This window comes from Juglans microcarpa x Juglans regia, chromosome 7D, assembly GCF_004785595.1.
Source record: "Juglans microcarpa x Juglans regia isolate MS1-56 chromosome 7D, Jm3101_v1.0, whole genome shotgun sequence".
NCBI lineage: Eukaryota > Viridiplantae > Streptophyta > Magnoliopsida > Fagales > Juglandaceae > Juglans > Juglans microcarpa x Juglans regia.
In genome coordinates, this window is record NC_054606.1 from 25436288 (window position 1) to 25460966 (window position 24679).

Here is a 24679-nt window from a genome sequence, read left to right on the forward strand (position 1 = left end):
GGAATCAAGCACTTTGTTCTCAAAGTGTGATTTGAATATGTAGTTTAGTTTGGATGTTAGTCAGGAATAGACAGAAATTTTCTTGGGTTCTCAGTACTTTTCTTGGGGGAACAGCCAGCATACGGATTGCAAGTGATAATGGAAAGTTCAACTGCTGTCACAAGTTCTAGCAACTGTCGTATTAGGTTGTCTTTGAAGCTATCACAGTATATGCAACCCTATCTTTTTACCCATGGATATTGAGTTGGTAGCTAAACTGTTGACAAATAAATGTTGAGGCACTGAAAGATATCCCGAAACAAATCCCTTTTTTCTCCGCAGCCAGTGACTAGAACATTATTATTTTCTTAAATGCCTCTGTTCATTGTATACTGCTGAAATTGTCACTTGATGAATTCTCTTTTGACTTGTGCAGCTGTCCTTGATGTAATTCTTAGTTGGAAAGCACACCAGAGTATGTCATTCCATGCTAAGCTAAGATACATCTTGAAAGTGGTTTCAGCTGCTGCTTGGGTGATAGTTCTTCCAGCTACTTATTCTTATACTTGGGAGAATCCTCCTGGATTTGCTCAGACCATCAAAAGTTGGTTTGGAAATAGTTCAAGTTCACCATCCTTGTTTATATTGGCTGTTGTTATCTATTTGTCTCCAAATATGCTGGCTGCGATATTGTTTCTTTTCCCCCTCATTCGTCGATATCTTGAGAGGTCAAATTATAAGATTGTGATGCTCATGATGTGGTGGTCGCAGGTGTGCAGCATTACCTTCCTATATTTTATTTCCTTCTATTTTTTTACTTATCTAACTTTTTTGTATGATTACTAAGCCTTATATTGTAGGTACCTGCACTGTTACAAAATATCTTCAACTTTGTGTTTATCTACTTCTATACATGATGATTCATTTTTATGTATGCCTTACAAATTTGCAGCCTCGGCTTTATGTTGGGAGGGGAATGCATGAGAGCACATTTTCTCTTTTCAAGTAAAATTCTAGTGCTCAAGGGTTGAAATCCTAGAAATAATGTCGTGATTCACAATAATGATATCTCTTATCCAAACTTGCAGGTACACAATGTTCTGGGTTCTTCTTATAGTGACAAAGTTAGCATTTAGCTACTATATAGAGGTAATTCTTTTACACATCATAGTAACTGTAGTTGCTTTATGTACCATTAGTAATCAATTTAATCTAAATATCATATAAAGAATGCCCTAGCAACCATCACAAAGACCGAAAGGAAAATAGATTGAGGAAGTATCAAAGCTGTAATGTGTGAAGTCATCCAGCTGTTTATTAGTAGGCTGATTATCATTCTTGTTCTGATGTTCCATGTTTTCTTACAGATAAAGCCACTAGTGGGTCCAACAAAAGCTATAATGGATGTTAAAATAAGTAATTACCAGTGGCATGAGTTTTTTCCCCGTGGTAAATCTTATGAATAGTTGCCTTATATTTGAAATATTTGTTTTATAGAGAAAGGTTTATGATCCGCGCATTTGCTTTGCAGCAAAGAACAATATTGGTGTTGTGATTGCACTTTGGGCTCCAATTATTCTTGTAAGGATTACGCCTTATTTGTTGTCTGCTCTCTCCCTCCCTCCCTCCCTCCCTTTCTCTCAACAAACATGATATAACATCTGGTACACCTATATGCTTTAGGTCTATTTTATGGATACCCAAATTTGGTATGCCATCTTCTCTACATTATTTGGAGGTGTTTATGGTGCATTTCGTCGCCTTGGTGAGGTTAGTGGACCATTTCTTTTCTTAACTTAAAGTCCTTGAAATAGCTTCTATTTTAATTATTCCGATTTTCCTTTTTTCTTTTGGTTGTCTTTCCTAGTTGAAATTATTAATTGTTTTTCAACTGCATACTGCCTCTGTGCTTGGGATGATCCTTTCGTGTTTATTAATAAAATCTTCAATTTCTTATAATTTTTTTCAATCGATGTGTTGGGCATAGTTAGCAAGCTTATATTATGATCACTACCTAGAGTATATAAGTATTTCCTTCTTTGACTACGTGGATGGTAGTTGTGAAAGAAGGATCTGTTTATTAAAACTTTCTCCAATTAGTTTCACCGGGAACTGAAGATTTTAAAGCCTTGAAAATACTATTATTTGTTTGTTTCTCTATCATGAAATAAGATTGAAGCTGCTACATCTCGGTTACCCATCAGGATGCAGCCTAGTGTTCAATGGGTAGGTTTGGGATGAGCGGTAGACTGAGGCATCCTAGAATTGATTCCACTCTAGGAGTTCCCTTGGATTTTTGATACATGGTTCTGGTGGGTTTACTCCATAGAGGCGGGTCCAAGGTTCCACATCATCAAAAAAACTGGAATGTGTGAGTTGCTTAATCTCATAGTTTTGCTTGAATTGGAATGTGAGTTGCATGTGTTTGTAAAGTGATTTGTTTGCTGCATCAAAATGTGTCACGATATGCCCACTGCTAGCAGGCGAGGATTTTTTGTTTGAAAGTGCATCAGTTGCCATTATCTGAGCTCTTGCTATGTTCTTTAATCATGTACACCAATTCTTTTGTCAGTGGAGTTGACCTTTCAAATGTTATCACTACGTATATTACAATTGCGCAAATTACCATGACTGTGTTTGCTGGTGTTAGATTCTTCTTTTTTTTCTCTAATCAGTAAATAAGAATTTTATTGATGTGAACTAGGTATAGCCCAATTACACGGGACATTAGATTCTTGTTTGTTGCACATTAGATGCTGCATGCTACTTATTGAAAATGAAACTTTTCTTTCTTTTTTAATTTCCCCATGTGTTTCTGATATCTATGCATGGAAAGATATTTACATAAAATTTTCTTGTTCCATTTTTTATTTTAGCCAATTAAATTAATCATTATCGTGTCTTTCCTTTAACGTGAAAACCTTCTAGACCATTAAAAGACATCAATTTCCCAGCATCTGAGTGTTCTCTTGCTGTTTTAATGACTGTTTTAATTGGTTCCAGATTCGAACACTAGGAATGCTTCGATCTCGTTTTCTATCATTGCCTGGTGCTTTCAATGCCTGTTTGATTCCAGAGGAGAAGACTGAACCAAAAAAGAAAGGCTTAAAGTCCACATTGTCTCGTAACTTTGATGAGGTTACTTCTTCCTATTTTGTTATAATCTCTGACCTCATGTAACTTCAAAAACATTGCCCTTGCCTTGAGTTTTACATATCTGGCTGTTAACTCAGATCCCACCAAACAAGGGGAAAGAGGCAGCAAGATTTGCACAGTTGTGGAACAAGATAATCACTAGTTTTAGGGAGGAAGATCTCATAAGTTACCGGTAATCTGAGTGCTTTGCTGTAAAATATATGTTCTTGATCTAGTTCTTGTCAAAAGATAGGTTTCTTCACTTATAAAAAAGATATTGTTTCTTTGATAGCATTTTCTTTGTCTTGGACATGTGTGCTCTTTGCTCTAGTTCACTATGTAGTAAGCTGAAATTATTGTAATTTTCAGGGAAATGGATCTTTTGCTTGTTCCTTATTGGGCTGACCATAAACTAGACCTCATACAATGGCCTCCATTTTTACTTGCTAGCAAGGTTTGTTTACACCTTTCTTTTGAAAGTTTCCAAATCTTTCATATTTAAATAGAATCATGTATCTGCTCTAGATTCCCATTGCACTGGATATGGCGAAGGATAGCAAAGGCAAGGATCGAGAGCTGCAGAAGAGAATTGACAATGACAATTACATGTCTTGCGCTATTCGTGAATGCTTTGCGACATTTAGGAGCATTATTACCTTCTTGGTTCAAGGGGAGAGTGAAAAAAAGTAAGTTTCTCCAAAATGTAAGGAAAATGGTAATCAACGAGGAATTCAGTTTCCTCTACTATCCTATTACTGCTGTTAAAAGAAATTAACCTTGGATACAATTCTGATCCTAAACCATTCTTGTTATACTTCCTGAGTACTTGGGGCTATTTATATTTACTTGTTTTAACAAATTTTATTTTACTTATAAAAAATATCACTTATCAAAAAAGAAAAAAAAAAAAAAAACCACTCTTGTTATTCTCTTAATGGGGGTTTTCAGGGTCATCGAATTTATATTTGGTGAAGTTGATGAACATATTCGTGGTTCTACACTAGTACGCGAATTCAAGATGAGTGCTCTTCCAAGCCTTTATGACTACTTCGTTAAGCTTATGAAATTTTTGGTAATATTCAAGACAGTTTTGAATAATGATTTCTTTAGTCAACAGTTTTAGGGTTTGATGAGGAGCTCTGACCAAATCAGTCTGTTTTTTGCAGTTGGATAATAAGAAGGAGGACAGCAATAAAGTTGTTTTGCTTTTCCTGGACATGCTGGAAGTTGTGACCAGAGACATAATGCCGGAGGATCACACATCCAGGTAGTGCATCTTGATATAATTTCCTCCTCAAATACATCTACATTCTCATTATATAAACTCAGTATTTTCAATGTTTCTTGGATAGTTTGGAAGATTCAAGCCATGGTGCATCTGGGCATGAGGGGAAGGACCCCCTTAATCATCCATATCAGTTATTTGCTTCTTCTGGTGCCATCAATTTTCCAGTTGAAGTAACAGAGGCTTGGACCGAGAAGGTTGTCATTGTTACCAATACGTTGTAAATGAGAACTTGGATATTCAATAAATAACTTCTGTACTGTATGTTATTTTCAGATCAAACGGCTCTATTTACTGCTTACTACGAAGGAATCTGCTATGGATGTACCGTCCAACTTAGAAGCAAGAAGGCGTATATCCTTCTTCTCAAATTCATTGTTTATGGATATGCCTTCCGCACCCAAAGTTCGCAATATGCTCTCCTTCTCGTAAGCTCCTTAGTAATTTTAGTAGTTGCTTTTGCATAATGCATTGATCCTGCTGACAATTCTTTATATTTCAAACTAAAGTGGACTGACCCTTTCTTGCATTCTTGTCAGCTTGCAATTTACTCTTCCAATCCTCTTTGAATCACCTTTTCTTTATATTTTATTAAGCAGATTGGTTGGCACAGATCCAGTTATTTGTCCCTTTCTATCCACTGTTAATTACATTTTTTTACAGTTTATAAAGTAGTTTGTTAGCATAGTTTCTCGCGTTCCTGTCAATTAAAGGCATCTCTTACCAGTACTGTGTCCATGGTAGGAACTAGATTGGTTTTTCTAACAGCAGGGATTTACTTGACCCAAAGATACATTTTTTGTGACTCGCATATTTCTGCCCAGGGACAAAAAAGAAAAGAAAATGGTGGCCAGCATATTGGAGTGTGGTGCTTGGCATAATGGTGATGCAATGAGTTCACAAGTTACTAAGAAAACATACTGTAGTTTTACCATTATTAGTGTATCATTTGCTAATTTTTCAATGCGCAAGTAGATGAAGCACAATAACAGAAGTCTCATGTCAATTCTCTCAAGTAAAAGCCGCCCTGTGTACTTAAGCCTATTTGATTAATATAATATAATTGTTTACTTATAAAAAAAAATTCTCTCAAGAAAAAGCTTGTGATAGAGTTTTCTTTTTTTGGGTTATTGGCTCCACATTTCAGAATCTTAACACTTGAAAGTTCTAAAATGTATACTAGCTTATTATTTATTTTCTCATTTAAATGTTGTGTCCTATGATATAAAGTTTTTCCCTTAATTTTTTGCCATTGTTGAATGTTTTGCCCTGTAGTTTGTGTGGGATTGTAGCTCTTCCTTGCCATGTTGGCGACAATGGTACACTCAGTAAGTCTAGTTCTCTATATACCATAATGAGGTGATGTCCATGGAGAAGATGAGAATCTGATGTTCTGTTGCTGTTTCCATGTTGACTTGTACCAGCGTTGACAGGATACCAAGAGAAATCATTCATGCAACTTAAGAACGCAGTTGAAAAGCACAAAATTTAGTGGTGAACCATATGTACATATCAAGTTATTCTAGACCTGAACTTTTCCTAAAAGTTACTTTGGGATTTGAACATATACATTATCAAGATATAGTGATCTAAGATCATATACAGATTAGTTGAATACTATTCATACAATTGTAGTGGTTATTTTGTTCTGTATATGTTTTTAATGTAAAAATTTTACCTCTAGGGTGTTAACTCCATACTACACTGAAGATGTTCTTTTCTCCTTGCGTGAGCTGGAAGTGCCAAACGAAGATGGTGTTTCAATCCTATTTTACTTGCAAAAGATTTTTCCAGGTTCATTATGCTCCGATTACTTGCATTATCTTTTTCATGTATACAACTAGTGTACTTGGGCTTGGGCTAGGGCTTTGTTAGGTTCATTTTCCTAGATGGGTTTATCTTTTTTTTTGCACTCCAACTAGGTGTTTTCTCTTGTATACAACCAGTGTACTTGGCTACGCCTATTGGCATTAATAAATTTTTACTTATAAAAAAAAAATCACTTGAATTAAACATATGAGATGTTAAACTTTCATTCTATTTCTGTCTCTAGCATTTGTTGGGGGTTCATAATAACTAGGCAAGTATGAATATGTAGATGAATGGACCAACTTTCTTGAACGAGTGAAATGCTCTAGTGAAGAAGAACTTAAAAGATCTGATGATTTAGAGGAAGAACTTCGCCTCTGGGCATCATATAGGGGCCAAACTTTGACTAGAACTGGTACTCTCTCTCTCTCTCTCTCTCTCTCTCTCTCTCTCTCTCTCTCTCTCTCTCTCTCTCTCTCTCTCTCTCGTTTATCTTTTGGCTAAAAATATTTTTACTAATGCTAGCAAGAGGTATGATGTACTACCGGAAAGCTTTGGAGCTTCAGGCTTTGCTTGATATGGCCAAAGATGAAGGTATCTATTCCTTATTATAGTTTTATTCTAGGAAGAGATAAATTTTCTACTAATAAATTATCTGTCTTAAGGATTGTTCTTTTTATATTTGATTATTGTGATTGTTCAGAGTCAATGAAAGGCTATAAAGCCATAGAATTAAATTTGGAGGACCAAGCAAATGGGGAAAGGTTATGGACACAATGCCAAGCTGTGGCTGATATGAAGTTCACTTATGTGATATCGTGCCAGCAATATGGGATTCACAAGCGATCTGGTGATCCTCGTGCACGGGACATCTTGAGGCTCATGACAACGTATTTGTCCAAACTCAATGATATGAACGTCTCATCTTCATTGCTTTCAACTGATGATTATATTTCTACTTGGCAGATATCCATCACTTCGTGTAGCATACATTGATGAGGTAGAGAAACCCAGCAATGATAAATCCAAGAAAATGAATGAAAAGATTTATCATTCTTGTCTAGTGAAGGCTGCATTGCCAAAGTCTGAATCTTCAAATCCCTCACAGAATTTGGACCAGGTAAAAGCTCATTACTCATATTTGGGAGTCATCTTATAATCATGCCATCTAGAATTGCCATTATCCATAAATAGTATGCCTTATTTCTGAGCGACACTTGCTAAACTCTTGTTGAGGATATGTTTACTGATTGGAAAATGAATATTGAACCTAGCGGATTATTAAGTGAGGACATAAGCCATGGGGGAGGAGAACAAATTTCATCTTGTGAGTTGGCAAAGGGTGAGCTGTCCACTTGTGAATGGTCGCTTGGGGTGCAAAATTTGAGTATCTTTAATAAGGCACTATTAGGAAAGTGGTTGTGGAGATATCAAATGGAAGGGAACTCATTGTGGAGAGAGGTTATTGATTGGAAGAATGGATGTGAGTGGGGGAGATGGTGCTCTAAGGAGGGTAGGGGGTCTTATAGTGTTAGCTTATGGAAATTCATTAGAAAGGGGTGGCACATTTTTTAAAACCATCTCAAGTTCGAGGTGGTTCAGGGAGCAAGAACCCGTTTTTGGTTCGATGTATGGTGTGGCGAGAGACCTCTTTACATAGATTTTTCGGTCGTTTACAGCCTGGCTGGAAACCAGCAGGCAGCAGTTTCTGAGGTGCTGTCTCGTGTAAATGGGACTGTACTTTGGAATGTTACTCTTACTAGAAATGCCTAGGATTGGGAACTTGATGAGCTTGAAGGCTTTTTCGGCTACTTGTATTCAGTGAAGTTGGGAGCTAATGGGAATGATCGCATGCTATGGAAACATACGGGGAGCAAAAAGTTTACTGTTAAATTGTTTTACAAGGTTTTGACAGAACAACGGCCTAACTCCTTTCCATGGAAGAGCATATAGAGGGTTCCCGTGCCGTCTATTACATGGACAACTGCGCTTGGGAAGATCTTGACAGTGGGTAATCTACGGAAGCATGGTATGGTGGTTGTGGAGTGGTGCTTCATGTGTAAGAGGAACGGGGAATCGATTGATCATTTATTCTTACATTGCGATGTGGCTAGGGAGTTATGGGCTGGTATTTTTAGTAGTTCTGGGATGTTTTGGGTTGTGCCTAAGTGTGTGACGGATCTTTTAGCATGCTGAAATAGGCATCTTAATAGCTCTCAATTGGCAGCAGTGTGGCAGATGATACCTTTGTGCTTAATGTGGTGTTTATGGACGGAAATGAATTATAGGTGTTTCAACAATAAGGAGCATGCAGTGGGGGAAATCTGGAATTTATTTGTATTCTCTCTTTTACAGTGGGTTGCTGCTATTGTACTAAAGGGCGGGAGTGTTCATGAGTTTTTCTCTACTTTTCAGCTTTTTAGAATGTAATTAGGTGTCTCATTTTGTATACTTCTTGTGTACATGGGCATAGCCTAGTTTCATTTGATTCAATAAAATTTCTTACTTATCAACCAAAAAAAAAAAAAAACTAGGCTATCGTTTTAAGCAATCGGTGGGGCGTAACCCAAGTACACTGGGGGCATAGATATGATAACAACTAGTTTAAGGAAAGAGGAATAAGAATTCAGAAGATCTACAAAAGAAGTAAAGTGCGTATTGTTGTGGGCAGTAGCCCTCTCGTACTTAGATTTAAGCATAGAAGTTTCTAACTCTGGCTATGCTCACTCATAGTCTTCAAAGTTATGGAAGACAATCAGCCATCTTAAGGAAAAATACTCCACTTGATTTGTGTCTTTTGCGCGAAATCAATAAATATTTATTACTTATAAAAGAATGGAAAAGTCTTATGCTTTAAGGATAAAAAAGCCATCTTCAACACAACTACTCAAGTTACCTCCCGGTTAAACTCCCCTAGCTGCCATTGACCCCACCACCCTTGGGGCATCTCGCATTCAATTCCAAGGTGGAAGATCACGATCCCTAAGATCCTAGCTACTTCAGAATGGAGCAACAATTAGTTGATAGATTCCCCACGCTTCTTACACATTACTCTTGTTAAAGAAGGTGATATCTAGGGCCCAAATGCATTCATCAAGGGGAGACAGATTTCAAAGCTGATCTTGATTGCTGATGAATGTCTAGACAACCAAAATCATTCAAGGATATCAAGTTTGTTGCATAAGTTGGATTCAGAGAAAACTTACGAGCATGTCGATTGGGATTTTTATGTACTTGTTGAGGAGATGTGGTCTTGGGGCAAAGTGGTGTGAGTGGATAGCATTTTGAAATCCTATTGTGTGATTCACTGTTTCATTAACGGTACACATTTGGGTTTCCTCAAAAGTTTGTGTGGTCTATGTCAGGAGACCTTTATTCCATTTGCTCTCTCTCTCTCTCTCTCTCTCTCTCTCTCTCTCTCTCTCTCTCTCTCCCTCCCCGATTGCATGATTCAATGTGTGGGAGCAGAAGTTATGAAAACTAGCAATGGGCAGTAATAGCAGTATAGATGAATGAATGGTTTTCTTACATGCTTGTGCTAGTGCTTGTAACATAGCGAAGTGCAACAGGATGAAATCTTGAGCAACCGGTCACTTGATTTTTGTGCAGTTAAATATATCTTGAACTTCATGTTGGGAGGGTGGTGTTCAAATGAAGTAAGAGGTGTGTATGGTGTGAGAGTGGAAATCTATTTGGAATTGATGGGGGGATTTTATTAGTAATTTCAGATTTGTGGTGGGTGGGGGATCTCGGATTTGATTTTGGCATGATATTTGGTGTGGGGACATTGCCTTAAAGAATGCTTTTTTCTTCTCTTTTTAAGATTGCATCCAATCAGGGAGCTTCTTTGGCAGAATATACAGACAAATCCAATGGCTTTTTACAGTGGAATGTGAGATTTATTAGAGCTTCATGATTGGGAGGTGGGTGACATCTCAGATTGTTTTAGCATGTTGTATGCCTTGAATATGGAGCGTGGTGGGGAGAGGATAGGTTGCTTTGAATTCTGTCAAATTGGTTTGAATGCCTCTCAATCAAGAGTTTCCTTCTTATTAATATGCCCAGAATTCCCTTAATTACAACCTACAAATAATATGTAAATAAGGTAACAATCTAAGAAAGGAAACAATCTACAGCAACCTAGTGTCTAACAAAATGGTCTCCTATACATATATACATATTTACTGCCATATATATATTGGTGACATCCTCCCTCAAATTGATGTTGGTCGATCAAGAAGCATCAATTTGTTAGTCATGAACAGATGGCAGTGACAAGACAGAGCCTTGGTAAAGACATCAGCAGTTTGGTGTTCGGTGAAAATGTGAGGAAGTGTAATAACATATTGATCAAGTGCTTCACGAATGGAATGACAATCTACTTCAATGTGTTTGGTGCGCTCATAAAATATCAGATTGACAGCAATTTGAATAGCACTTGTGTTATCAGCATGAAGAGGACTAGAGGAGGAGTAAGTTGCGGGATACCAAGTTCACCCAACAAACCCCGAAGCCACACAATCTCCAAACATGCTGATGACATAGCACGTTACTCAGATTCGGTAGAGGACTTCAAGACTCGATCCTACTTCTTACTCTTCCAAGAAATAAGAGCTTCATCAAGGAACATGCACCAACCAGTAACTGAACGGCGAGTATCCACACAACCAGCCCAATCAACATCACTATAATCCATTAACTGTAAGGAGTTCCCAATAGAAAATAATAACCCTCTACCAGATGTACCCTTGAGATATCGAAGAATCCTTCGTACTGTTACTAAATGAGAGTGACAAGGAACCTGCATAAACTGACTGACCTGCTGTACAACAAATGAAATATCTGGTCGAGTAATTGTCAAATAATTCAAACTCCCTACTAGCTGCTGATATAGAGATGGATCAGATAATAGTTCACCCTCCTCCTGACAAAGCTTCAAATTGACCTCCAGAGGTGTAAGTACTAAGTTCCCAGACTAAAGACCAGTCAAGGTGAGAATCTCTTGGGTATACTTGTACTAATGCAAAAGCATACCATTGGGACAAGAATGCACCTTGAGACCAAGAAAATACTGAAGTGGGCCAAGATCTTTCATATGAAAGGTAGTCTTGAGATGGTGTTGTAGTTGCTTTTACCAAGTTTACAAGAACTACAATCAGAAGACATATTAGAAACTGAATCTTTAACCGTGTTTCATAAGATGAGTCAAAACAGTAGAATTGGGATATCCCAATTTCCTATGCCAAACATTACTATTATTAGCAACAACAATACAAGCAAAGGAATCAAAACTGGAAATGGAAAACTGAAGAGGAAATAAACGTCCCACTTTAGGCCCCTTCGCTATCACTTTCCCCAACGCTTGCTCCTGCACACAACAACCATTACGATCAAAGTGAATTTTACAATTATTAGCTACCAGTTGTCCAACAAAAATTAAATTCGAAAAAATTCTGGTGACACAAATACATTATTGAAAGAAGACCCCAGATTTCCAATTGCAATTATGGGAAGGGTACTACCATTGGCTGTTTGAATGTGCTGGTCACCTTTATCCTTACGAACATCATGTAAAGCATCGGTAATTTCCAGTCATATGATTGTAAGCCGCAGAGTCAACAACCAAGGAGAGGTGAGTAGATTTCCTTTACATTGAAGGCCAAAAGCAGAGAAAGCATAGACAATCATCTGTTGGACCATCTTGGGTGTAAGAGTAGATGAAGAACCGGCTGTAGGTTGCTGCCCTGTAGCAGGAACAGAGGGGACAGCAGCTAAATTCGACTGGACAGCAGTGTGAAACGCTTGACCTTGTCGATTCTGAGGTTGCACGCGACAGTCTTCAATGATATGTCCTTCCTTCTTGCAGTAATTGCAGAATTTCCTGCTGCAATGCTTTGTAATATGCCCAAATTCCTTGCAACTGTAGCATTGTATTTGTGTCTTGGATCTTCCTTTCCCTTGAGCAGCATATGCCACATTAACCATTTTAGTAGTCACAGTTTCTTGAGTTAGGCCAAGTTGAGTGGCAAGACATTGCTCTTCTCGTAATAATTCCCCCAAGCACACATCGAAGGAAGGAACAGGACTACGGTTTATCAAATCAGCTCGCGCAGTCTCAAATTCTAATCTTAGCTTCATTAGAAATTGGTCTCTTTGATTCTCAACATGGACAACTTGCAGTGCTTCTAAGACTTCCTTGGGAACTTTGAATGAACTATCCCAGAATAGTCACTCCACAGATCAAGAAATCCAGCATAGAATTGTTCAATAGAAAGATTACCTTGTCTGTAGTTGGCAATTTCTAACTCTACTTGAAACTTCTGGGTAGGATTGTCTTGAAAATAAACTCGCCCGAAATAATCTCACATTTCCTTAGCTGTAGTAAACGAACAAAGATTGTTGACCATATGTGGTTCAACAAAACTTAATAGCCAGGAAACAATCTTGGCATCCTTACTGGACCATGAACTAAATTCTTTGAGATCAGTAGGAGCCGTAGAAGACCCATCCAAATGACCCCATAGTTCCTTCCCTTTCACAAACATCCTGAACTGAAATTCCCAGCTTGCATAATTCTTGCCATTAAATCGAATTATTGAGTTTTCTCCTAACATGACTATCACAAAACAGAAACTGCTCAAAACCAAGAGTTGTCAATAGCCCAAGATCACTAGAAAGTGCCAACCACCAAGAATAGAAGTTGTAGGCAACACCAGAAAGCGTCGGCCCAGGAACAGAAATTGTCGACAACGAGAAAAAAAAAAATACCCTCTAAATTTTAGAGTGAGGGCTCTGGTACCATGTCAAATTGGTTTGAATGTCTCTCAATCGAGAGTTTCCTTCTTATTAATAAGCCCAGAATTCTCTTAATTACAGCCTACAAATAATATGTAACTAAGGTAACAATCTAAGAAGTAAGGAAACCATCTACAGCAGCCTAGTGTCTAACAAAATGGTCTCCTATACATATATACATATTTACTGCCATATATATATTAGTGACAAATTCATCCCGGGAGTAACAATTTTTGGTCAGATACTGTATAAGGCTATGCCGTATCAATCCCCTAATGATTTTCCAAGGAAGTGCATTTGGAGGAGCAAAGGGCCTCACAAGGTTGCTTTTTTTGGTTGGCTGGCTTCCGGGATACTGTATATGGAGATACCACAATGAACAGGAAATATTATGGAGATAGGGGATGTGCGAAAGGAATGGAGAATCTGTGGATTAGAGACTTCTAATTGCAAAGTGGCAAAGATTCTATGGAGCAAGAGTTTTAATAGGATTGGTCTTGCTTGGGTGATGCCTAGGAGGGTGGTGGATCTTCTGGCTTGCTGGAGAGGAATTCAAGATAATCACCAAATTGCTGTCGTTTGGAAGATGGTTCTTCTATGTCTTATGTGATGTATTTGGCTTGAGAGAAACGGTCGTTGTTTTGAAGATAGAGAACACTCATTGGGAGGGGTTATAGATTTTTTCTTCCATATGTTATTACTTTGGGCATCGGCTATTGTATTGGATGGGACCTTTTTTTCATGATTTCTTTGTTGCTTTCTCTAGTTCTTAGCTTATAATTAGGTGTTTTCTCTTGTATACTCCCTGTATACTTGGGCTATGCCTAATTATGTGATTTTAACAAATTTCTTTTTACCTATTAAAAAAAATATTTTTTGAACTTCATGATCTTCTTTTCCTCTATTTAATTTGGGGTTTTTATTTGCTTGTTTAAATTTGCAGTTTCTAGTTGTGTGTGTGTGTGTGTGTGTTGTAGACACCCCCCCCCCCCCCCCCCCCAAAAAAAAAAAAACCCCCAAAAAAAAGAAGATTTCTCCTGATCAGTTTACAACCTCATATATTGTATTTTATTGTCTCAATGACCGAACAGGAAATTTATAGAATAAAACTTCCAGGACCACCTATCTTAGGTGAGGGAAAGCCAGAAAATCAGAATCATGCGATTATATTTACAAGGGGTGAAGGCTTGCAGACAATAGACATGAACCAGGTGATGATTGTCAAATCTAAGTAGACATCATACTTATCTTTATTGGCATATTTCTGTTGGTTAAAATGTCTATATTTCTAGGATAACTACTTGGAAGAAGCATTAAAAATGAGAAATTTGCTTCAAGAATTTCTTAAAAAGCACGATGGTGTGAGGTACCCTACAATCCTTGGGCTTAGGGAACATATATTTACTGGAAGGTAGGCACCTGAATTTTGTTATTTGATACATTCTGTTTTTCATTGCAATCAATGTAATGATATTAATGTTACAAAAACACAGTATTAATGTTTTGCTAACCATTATATTTCAATTTCGTGTAGTGTTTCTTCTCTTGCTTGGTTCATGTCAAATCAGGAAACCAGTTTTGTGACAATTGGGCAGAGACTGTTGGCCAACCCTCTGAAGTAAGTTATCATTGTCTCGTTCCTAGTCCCATAAAATTTGAACTAGAAGTGAAAAAACAGGGTGAAAACTCTATTCCAGCCGATTGATGACAGTTTGGAATGTAAATCTAATGGGCTACTTTTTTTCTTTTTCTTTTTTTTTTTTTTTTTTTTTTTGGGGGGGGGGGGGGGTAGAGCACTCTTGGTTAATATTCTATCTCCAGTTTTAAGTGATGAAAAAGGAAAAAAAGAAATTTCTATGAACATATGGGGTATAGCATGCAGGCAGTTTTAATGACAGCCAGCAAATCATCACAGTAGAAAAGCAGTTGAGATTGAGGGTTCATGGATAATGCTCAAGTGTCAATCTTTTTTCTTTTTTAATATCTCTTATGAAATGCAGTTGACATTTTATGAAAATGCATGCAAGGGAAATTAGTAAATAATGTTACAATTTATTGATTGAACTGTATCAAATGCCTTTTTGTGAAAGAGAATAATTCATTTTGGGATGGAAGGCCCAGGGGGTTCTGGTTGATTTATTGCTGCCAAAGATTTAACCTTACCACTTATATGGTTTACTCAGCCATAAAGTGTTCCTACCGCTCTAGGAACGGGATAGACCCTTGCAAACAGGCACTGATGTTAAACTGGACATTTATCATCACTAAGTGTTGGTCGTGTTCTTGTGGCATATGATTTTTAGCAAGTGTTTGGAATACATAGTTTTGCAACTGCTCAGAATAAAGCATCCTGGGGATCTTTTTTCTGACTAAATATTGCAAGTAGATGACCACGAGATTGGTAATGTTGATGCATGGAACTCGGAAAAGAAATACAGTCAGTTTTGTTTTTCGGCCATCTGTAGTCTACAAGTGCACTTTGCATATTTCTGTCGCAGATCCAGAAATTTATTTTTGGAGGCTCAAACTAGTATTATAATAATTAAATACTTTTCATATATTATTTCATTATTTGAGAACAAAAAGTGTTATCCATATACTCATCAATTTAGGATATATAAAGCACATGTATAGAATAAAAGGCCACAGTTAATAGATAAGGGTTTTCTCGCTTTAACCCCCCCAAAAACCTGATATGTTTAGCATAAACAAGGAAAAATGCTACTTATATAAAAAAGGAAGAATGCTAAAGGGAACTCGAGGGGAAATGGATAGAAGTCATATGCAGAAAATAGAAGACAGAAGAGAACAAGGAAAAGTTGAAGGGGGCTTGAGGAATAGCTATGAGTTTATATATATATATATATACACATATATATGTATATATATAGCTTTTTTATCTTAAAAATTTTTTAGGGACAAACTTCCAAATATTTTAGAAAATATAATCAAATATTTATAATATTTAGGGTTAGGTTGGATTTTAATAGAAACCCAAACATCTATTTTTAAACTTTCAAGAAAAATATGATTATGTTAGGTTTTTGGATAGTAAAGGTGGATGCTTTAATTTGTTTTTTTTTTTTGGGGACCGGGGTTGCCTGCCCACCCGCCTACCTTAGATATGTCTTTCAGCTGTTTCTTTACATAATCTCATGTCTTAAAGATATCATAAACTAATTCTCATTGTTTTGTATATCTAGGGTCCGATTCCACTATGGTCATCCCGATGTGTTTGATAGGATCTTTCACCTTACTAGAGGGGGTGTCAGTAAAGCATCCAAGGTCATTAACTTGAGTGAAGACATTTTTGCTGGTATGCTGATATAGAAGTTTCACACTCTTATTTTCGTTTGCCTTTGTGCATCATGCTGGCTTTATCCAGTAATTTTTATTATGGCTCCACGCACAGGCTTCAATTCTACCCTTCGTGAGGGCAATGTTACCCATCATGAGTACATACAAGTTGGGAAGGGGAGGGATGTGGGCCTCTACCAGATCTCTATGTTTGAGGCAAAGATAGCTAATGGCAATGGAGAGCAGACATTGAGTAGGGATATATACCGCCTTGGACACCGTTTTGACTTTTTCCGAATGTTATCAGCTTATTTCACCACAGTTGGTTTCTACTTCAGCACTCTTGTATGTACATAATTTAACTAGCTACTCTTTCCATATTTTGAAATATTATGTATGTAGCCAAAGACTGATCATTCTCTCATTTTCTTCTGGCAGATCACTGTGCTCACAGTATATGTGTTCCTTTATGGCCGCCTTTATTTGGTCCTCAGTGGGCTTGAAGAAGGTCTGATTACTCAACCAGCAATTCGAGACAATAAACCTCTTGAAGTGGCTCTTGCTTCTCAATCTTTTGTTCAAATTGGATTTTTGATGGCCTTGCCCATGTTGATGGAAATTGGTTTGGAAAGGGGTTTTCGAACTGCATTGAGTGAGTTCATATTGATGCAATTACAACTGGCCCCTGTATTTTTCACATTTTCTCTTGGAACAAAAACCCATTACTATGGAAGGGCATTACTTCATGGGGGTTCAAAGTATAGGCCTACAGGTCGAGGGTTTGTGGTGTTCCATGCCAAGTTTGCTGACAACTATAGACTCTACTCCCGTAGTCATTTTGTCAAGGGTATGGAGCTCCTGATCTTGCTTCTTGTGTACCAAATATTTGGTCATACTTATAGAAGTGCTGTTGCATATGTCTTGATCACTATATCTTTATGGTTTATGGTGGGCACCTGGCTTTTTGCTCCCTTTCTGTTCAACCCTTCTGGTTTTGAGTGGCAAAAGATTGTGGATGATTGGACTGATTGGAATAAGTGGATCAGCAACCGAGGCGGCATAGGTGTGCCACCAGAAAAAAGTTGGGAATCATGGTGGGAAGAAGAACAAGAGCATCTTCGTCATTCTGGCATGCGTGGTATCGTAGCAGAGATATTGTTAGCTTTGCGATTCTTTATCTATCAGTATGGGCTTGTGTATCATTTGACAATTACAAAAAAAACACAAAGTTTTCTGGTAAGGATCTTGTTCCTTGTTTTTAATTTTGTTTCTGGTGAAATATTAATGTCAAAATTTCTTATCAAAATAATAAATATTTGTAGCAAAATCATATATTCTTTTTGCTGGGTCACAGGTCTATGGATTATCTTGGCTGGTGATCGTTCTTATATTGTTTGTAATGAAGGTTAGTGTAAGGTTTTTCATATATTTACCTATCACATGTTCCATGGTGGCCAGCATGAAGATTGCTTCCCCTGAGCAGCAATCCATTTTCTTTCATTTAGGCTTTAGCAATCTGATCAAAGGCTAGCACTGGGATTTTGTTTTATTGCATTTCAGGAGTGTGTTTAGTAAGAACTTAAATTTATTTGAACTGATTATTGGTGAGAGAATTTAGCAAGTGAAGACACACATACATAAATCCAATCTTTTATTAAGTGTTGGCAAGTAATTGATTTTGTGGAAAAAAAAAAATATGTAAAGATTGGCAGCCCAATGCAGACCATTGGACATTCTTTTCGTTGTTTTTTAATTGCACAGTCCAACATAATATACTTCAGCATTACTCTTTATAAGCTTTTTATTTTTTAAAGTTCCATTGCATATTTAAAGAGGTTTATATGTGAATTGCTGCTTCTTGAAAAGTTTTGACATATTTTTTTTCTTTCGGCAGACTGTCTCAGTTGGGCGGCGAAAGTTCAGTGCAAGTTTCCAACTTGTGTTCCGGCTAATCAAAGGAATGATATTCCTGACTTTTGTCTCTATTCTAGTCACTTTGATTGCCCTCCCACATATGACATTACAAGACATCATTGTTTGCATTCTTGCCTTTATGCCAACTGGTTGGGGGCTGCTTCTGGTATGCTAATGTTTCTGTTCTCACCTGTACTTCATTTTGCAGTTATATTTTGTGAGTAAGCAAGTGTATTGCATGCCGGTGGCCTTTGATCATGCTAGCACGGAGCACCAAACCCTGTTCTCAACTTTGAGAGCCGGGGTTCATTGCCCCTCTACTATTGTGACAAAAAAAAAATTAAAAAAAAAAAAGCCCTTACAATAGATTCTTCATCCTATCTTTTAAAATACATCATCAAAATCTACTTTTCTATTTTACATACTGACTTTTACAATATATCATATATCAACTTATCTATTTTTTCTTTATATCATTTAAATATTATACTTTTTAATATATTTTATTCATTTCAAATAAAATAAAAAGTAAAAAATAGATAAAGAGATGAATAAAGAATAAAAAAAATAGAGAGAGATGAATTAAATATTTATATAAATGTGAATAGTATTCTATAGATATAGAGATGGTACTGTAGCAAACTGGATATTAGTTATAAAATACGTAATCTATTGGATAGACTATATTGAGCCATTTCCTTCAAATTTTACAAAAATATGAATTTTACATAACTCTGGAATGCTCAAGTCAGTGCGGAGAGTGTCCTTTACGCCGGCCTGCAGATATAATTTTTCAAAAAAGAAAAACAAGTGTTATTGCATATCTCAAACTTGAAATCTGGGTTCTTTAATCTCCAAAAAATAAACCTAGTATACATTGTAGCCTCCACCAGCAAAAGATTTGTGCTAATTGGGTGCTGCAATTTCTCTAACTCATGATGATCTGATAATTTTGAGAAGACCAAATTTACATGGTTTGTTTTTTCTCCTTAATTGCACCAGATTGCGCAAGCTTGCAAGCCTCTTGTTCGGCGAGCTGGGTTTTGGGGATCAGTTAGGACGCTTGCTCGTGGTTATGAGATTGTTATGGGTTTGTTTCTGTTCTCTCCAGTTGCATTCCTGGCCTGGTTTCCCTTTGTTTCTGAATTCCAGACCCGTATGCTCTTTAACCAAGCATTTAGCAGAGGGCTACAGATTTCTCGTATTCTTGGCGGCCACCGGAAGGATCGCGCATCACGGAACAAGGAGTAATCTTACTGTCATCAAGACCATTGTTTATGCATATTCCTCGATCTCCCTTGATATGGTGTGCAAATGTTTATATTTTTCATTAGCTGTTTTGATTATGGAAGTAATTGGGCTGCATTACTGGAATTTTCTGTATTTCATTATAGTAAAACCCTGCACCTCTTCCCTGAGTCTCGTCTAAGGCATTCAGCTGATATGATCTTCGGATTCTTATTTGAATGATTTCTTGAGTAAAAATGAAAAAAAAAAAAAAAAAAAATACCACATTCTTATTTTTCTTAACCAACTGTGTGCCAGCCTTACATTCTTTTCCCCAATTCATTGATGTGAATAGAAAAAAACGAATTTTGTGGTTTTGATTACATGTCTCCAGGTCACCTTAGTAATACATTGGTGGTAAAATGTAATGGAAGTGTTCTTCATCTTTAACTATTATCCTATCATCTCTTGATATGTAGAATCAAATTATTAGAAATTTGTTTGTTATTTTTCACTTATTTATCAATAGTTGATGCCTCAGGCTCAGGAGATGATAAAATGTTGGTAGTTAAAATGATGATGAATAGTATTTAAGTTCATGAGTGGAATCACTTATAAAATGGAATCTTCAATAATTTTGATTTTTGCATTCTAATCTGAACTCGTCTTACATAATTTTTGACAAAATTAATCACAAGACTATATCCTACTAAGATTAATCAAGTGTAACCTATGTGCACGTATTATTGGCAAGAAGCATCTATTTTGGAGTTTCTCGCAAAGAATCTAAGAAAATAATAGATTTTTTTTAGGATTTGTTATTATCTCTTCCAGTTTTGAATGACACAGCTATAATAAAACCATCATCTCCTAGATTGATATTATCTCCAGAATTGTATAATCTTCATCTAGCCAAATTCTCTTCTAAATAGGATTTGCTTGTATTGTAAATAATCAGGAAAATAAGAGCTGTAATGGGTAGGATATGCAAAAGAAAGTTCTGTTTAAGCAGAAAACGTTCAGAGGGAGTTTGGCCAGGGGGCGGAACTATGTTGTAGGTTGGCCCCCCAAAAATTTTAAAAATTAGTCTTATATATTATATAATTTTAATTTTAAGTGTAAATATTTTTAAAATATTTAAGATTGTCCGCCAACACTCAAGCACACATTATATCATTCAAATATCTTTAAGTCCATTAACATAATAGTCTTGATTTGGCATTTCTATCTCTCTTTATTTGCCTTTGGTGTGCATTGTGCAGTTTGTTTAGTTTCATATCAATGATATAATATAAGTTTTTCTTATCTTTCTGAGCTTACATATATAGTTACACGATTTTTTTTTTCTTTCATTTGGGTCATTCTCAATTTCATTAAATTTCTTGCCTATCACTTGTACATAATCTTCATTTACAATCTTTGAGATATTTTTAACCACATATTAATCAATTAACTAGTTAGAAGTTTCAAGAGAGTTTATGTAATAGTTAAAACAAATCTGGAAGATTCTTGCATATGAGAGGTAGCAAATTTATCTAGCTAGATGATTGATGAGACGTTTCTAGAGAGATAGAGAGTATGTGAAGAATTTATTTTCTTTTGTGAATAATTTATTAGTTATTCACATGCTTTTTTTTGTTCATTTATTAATAGTAATACAATTATACAATAAAAAATCTAACGACTTTTATATTATTAGATACTTTTTTAGGTTTATTCTTAATCTATAAATTTTTCATAAAGCTTAGAAAAATATGAATAAATCGAGAAAATTTATATAATTTTATGACGTATAATTATTTTTTTATATAGTCACATGTAAAAAGTACATATTATTTATGCTGACACATACCGTACACTTTGTCAATCGCTCCCCAGATACCAAATTCTAACTCCGCCTATAGGGAGAGCAATCTCTATATGTTCCTAACTACTTGTGGGTTTTATCATTCTACAAAGAAGTCTATTTCATTCTTCTTCACCAAGTTTCTTGGACCAACATTGTGGCCCAATCTCACAAAATCCATACCACAAAGCATAAAAGCGCAAATAAAATAATTAAAATTTAAGGATTTTTTTTCATGGGAAAAAGAAAAGAGAAAGTATTGAGGGAACAAAAAAACAACCATGTTTATTTTACCCTTTAGTGACTAGTTTTACATTCAAAAACATGTTGGACATCTATTAAGTGTCATATTCTATCATCTGTCTAGGCTTTGTTCTTGTGAAGCCACTCAATCATCTCCCAACTCTTAAATTTTAAAAGTTTAAAGGTTTGATTACATAAAAATGGCATCATTTTTTTAGTATTTCTGGTTTGTGGAGTAATGGAATATGGAGGTGTCTTGGTGGCTTTTTCCTTGATTTTCTTAGGTGGAGCTTTCGCATCTTCCGCAAATAGATATCATTCCCCTTCCATCTTCTGACTGCGCCAACCTCCATACGAGTGAAACTTTTGTGGATTTTTACTTTTTCATGTAGTTATTTTGAAGCTCCATCTAGTAAGTCTCCAAGATGTTTAGCTTTCTATATACTTTATAGACGTACGTTGGTATTCTATTTCATAAGCGCTTTTTGTCTATCTAATCCTATTTAGGAATGCAAATATTACTTGATTGGCAGTTGTGTTTGGATACTTAGGTATTTTCAAGTATTTTGTAAATAGTAATAAAAAATTAATGAAAAATTAATAACAAAATATTAAATAGTAATAAATAGTAATAAAAAATAGGTAAAAACTAATAATAAAATAATACATTGTAGTGAGGAATTTTAAGAATACCTGATGTATTTCGAGAATACTTCGTAGAGTATGCATCCTCCCATGACTACATCTATACTATTGAATGTATTGCATTGTCCATAATCAAATTTGGTACCAATCTAGAACTAAAACATTTCTCATTGGGTCTTTTAATTATATTAAATTGACCAATCCTCGTTTCCATAATCAAAGCAATGTTTTTTTGCGTGAGCATAGAGCTTGAAATAGAGACGTGACGGAGGTACTGTCTTGGTAGGCGCAATAACGAGCGATGGAAAAATGACACAAGTTTTGTCAATTTAACTATTTTTCAATCATTCAAAAATTTAGCAAACGGAAGATGTAATGATAAAAGCAATTAACATCACAGAACAATTAATATTTATGCATTTAGTCATAAAATCAGAACAAAATCAGCAACGAGTGGTTAGTCAGAACTATACTAATATAATAGATAATAAATAAATAAATACTCTACAAGCTTGTTTATAGGAATGGCACCGTCCACACTCACTTGATCAGTAAAAATCTTAGTAGTTGTTTGGGTGGATTTTTATTTTTTCCGCCTTTTTCTCTTTTCCCTCACGGGCCGTATTACAACCTCGCCGATTGCCCGCCTTAGCTTCCATGCTATTCTTGCCATTCACTTGTTTCACGGTTCCTTTTGAATTTCGTCCAAAGCTCGTCTGGCTTATACTCCGTTCTTGCCTTTTCTTTTCACTTGCTTTCTCCTTCACTTTACACTCACTCTTACGCTGGCTTTTTCTTTCTTTTTTACTTTTATAGTTGCTGCTATGGTCCCAGTGTCCCCTCTATTTATAGCCACAAGGTCCTTAAGGCAGAAGTAAAACCCAAGTCGAATAAAAGTAAAATCCATGTTATCCTACCTAGGCCTATTAGGGCACCCTAGAGGAAAATCTTGGTGTTGCATTTACGTTTGGATAGTATAAGTGTTTAAAATGTTTGTGAATAGTAATTAAAAAATAATAATAAAAAGTATGTAAAAAATAATAAATAGTAATAAAAATAAGTAAAAAGTAATAATAAAGTAAATAATATATTGAGAGTGTTTGAGCATACTTGAGGTATTCTAGTTAGCCAAACCTCTGCTAGTGTGCCAACACTAGCCATCTCGAGCAACGAGCCTGAGAGAGATTTCCAAATAACATACTGACTTCATTATTAAAGTCAATATTTTTTAAAGCACTCTATTGTTATTTATTATTTTATTATTATTTTTATCTATTTTTTATTACTATTCATTAAGATTTAATATTTTATTATTATTATTTCGTTACTTTTATTACTAGTCAGAGAATACTTGAGATCACCTCATTATCTAAACACAACAGATACATCGAGCAAGTATTTTGTGTAACATTCCAAGCACACAATGAGCATACAACGAGCAACCTTCCGATCAAGCATTCCGGCAATGTGTACTTGCTCGGATCCTCCTTGAACTATATCGTTCAGTCTTTCTGAGTCCTCATGCTCAGAAATTCTCGAGCTTGAGGCCGAGATTCGACTTTTGACTTGGCTTATTATACATGTAAAACAAGGATACTAGTTTCCAAAAATTAAAATTAATAGGGTAATTATTATATATTAGATTTTTAATTTAGTAATTAACGTACCAAGTGTTACAAGATCAAACAAATTATTTGGTTACATTTCTTGATTTCTTTTTTAATTTTTTTATTGTATATTTAAATTTGAGCATTTGTTTTTTTTTTTTTTTAAATCAACATAGAAGTCAATTTTATTGAACTGAAATATGGCATTCAGCCAATACAAGAGGTTCAATACATTCTGCAGTATAATCAATATCTATTAACTCATTTTCTAATGTCACTGTAACTTGAGCAAGTTGATGAGCCACACCATTCAAGTTCCTCTTAACATGCTGAATTTTCCAATGAGCAGTACTCAGAAGATTAAGGATATCTGAGATAATACACTACAGACTTCCAACAGAATAATCAAACCTCTGAACTGCATGAACAACTTGACAAAAATCTCCTTCAAAGATGACAGAATCAATTCCTAACTCTTGACAAAATAACACAGCAGAGAGTAAGCCTTTTGCTTCTGCCAGCACATGATCTATGCAATAAAAAGTTGGTTGCATTAAACTTGCCAAAACAGAACCAGTAGTATCCCTTATCACCACACCAACACCAAGTTTGTTGACAGTAGTTCTTACTGTCACATCCCAATTAACTTTCACCCAATGTGATGGTGGTGGTTCCCATCGAGTAACAGACAAAGGATTTTGAGTGACTGACCTTACTGGTTTTAATTTGTATTGCAGTATTCTTCAACAGCCTTAATTGCATTTCCATGAAGCATATTAGGAGACTGAAAAGGGGCATCATGGATTAATGTGTTTCTTCTAAACCACAGCAAACGACCTATGGTGGCAAATAATACAAGATCTTGCATTGGTAATCTGTTAACCAGATATTAAAAAA

The 24679-nt window shown here is 35.9% G+C and overlaps 1 protein-coding gene across 1 annotated transcript in view; it reads left to right on the top strand.

Moving 5' to 3' along the window:
• The window catches only part of LOC121239493 (callose synthase 3-like), a 36102-nt gene extending 16366 nt beyond the window's left edge, over window positions 1–19736 (top strand). The window contains exons 17-44 of the mRNA XM_041136747.1: window positions 416–750; window positions 932–984; window positions 1068–1128; window positions 1347–1428; window positions 1511–1560; window positions 1663–1749; window positions 2983–3117; window positions 3213–3307; window positions 3484–3568; window positions 3640–3800; window positions 4063–4186; window positions 4281–4381; window positions 4467–4596; window positions 4676–4827; window positions 6084–6193; window positions 6498–6623; window positions 6734–6802; window positions 6912–7098; window positions 7175–7328; window positions 14095–14214; window positions 14296–14414; window positions 14538–14621; window positions 16207–16319; window positions 16416–16645; window positions 16739–17536; window positions 17655–17705; window positions 18195–18380; window positions 19217–19736. Coding sequence (XP_040992681.1) covers window positions 416–750; window positions 932–984; window positions 1068–1128; window positions 1347–1428; window positions 1511–1560; window positions 1663–1749; window positions 2983–3117; window positions 3213–3307; window positions 3484–3568; window positions 3640–3800; window positions 4063–4186; window positions 4281–4381; window positions 4467–4596; window positions 4676–4827; window positions 6084–6193; window positions 6498–6623; window positions 6734–6802; window positions 6912–7098; window positions 7175–7328; window positions 14095–14214; window positions 14296–14414; window positions 14538–14621; window positions 16207–16319; window positions 16416–16645; window positions 16739–17536; window positions 17655–17705; window positions 18195–18380; window positions 19217–19465 — 4247 coding nt within the window. The 3' untranslated portion in view covers window positions 19466–19736. The remainder of the gene's footprint in view (window positions 1–415; window positions 751–931; window positions 985–1067; window positions 1129–1346; window positions 1429–1510; window positions 1561–1662; window positions 1750–2982; window positions 3118–3212; window positions 3308–3483; window positions 3569–3639; window positions 3801–4062; window positions 4187–4280; window positions 4382–4466; window positions 4597–4675; window positions 4828–6083; window positions 6194–6497; window positions 6624–6733; window positions 6803–6911; window positions 7099–7174; window positions 7329–14094; window positions 14215–14295; window positions 14415–14537; window positions 14622–16206; window positions 16320–16415; window positions 16646–16738; window positions 17537–17654; window positions 17706–18194; window positions 18381–19216) is intronic.
• The last annotated feature ends 4943 nt before the right edge of the window (window positions 19737–24679 follow it).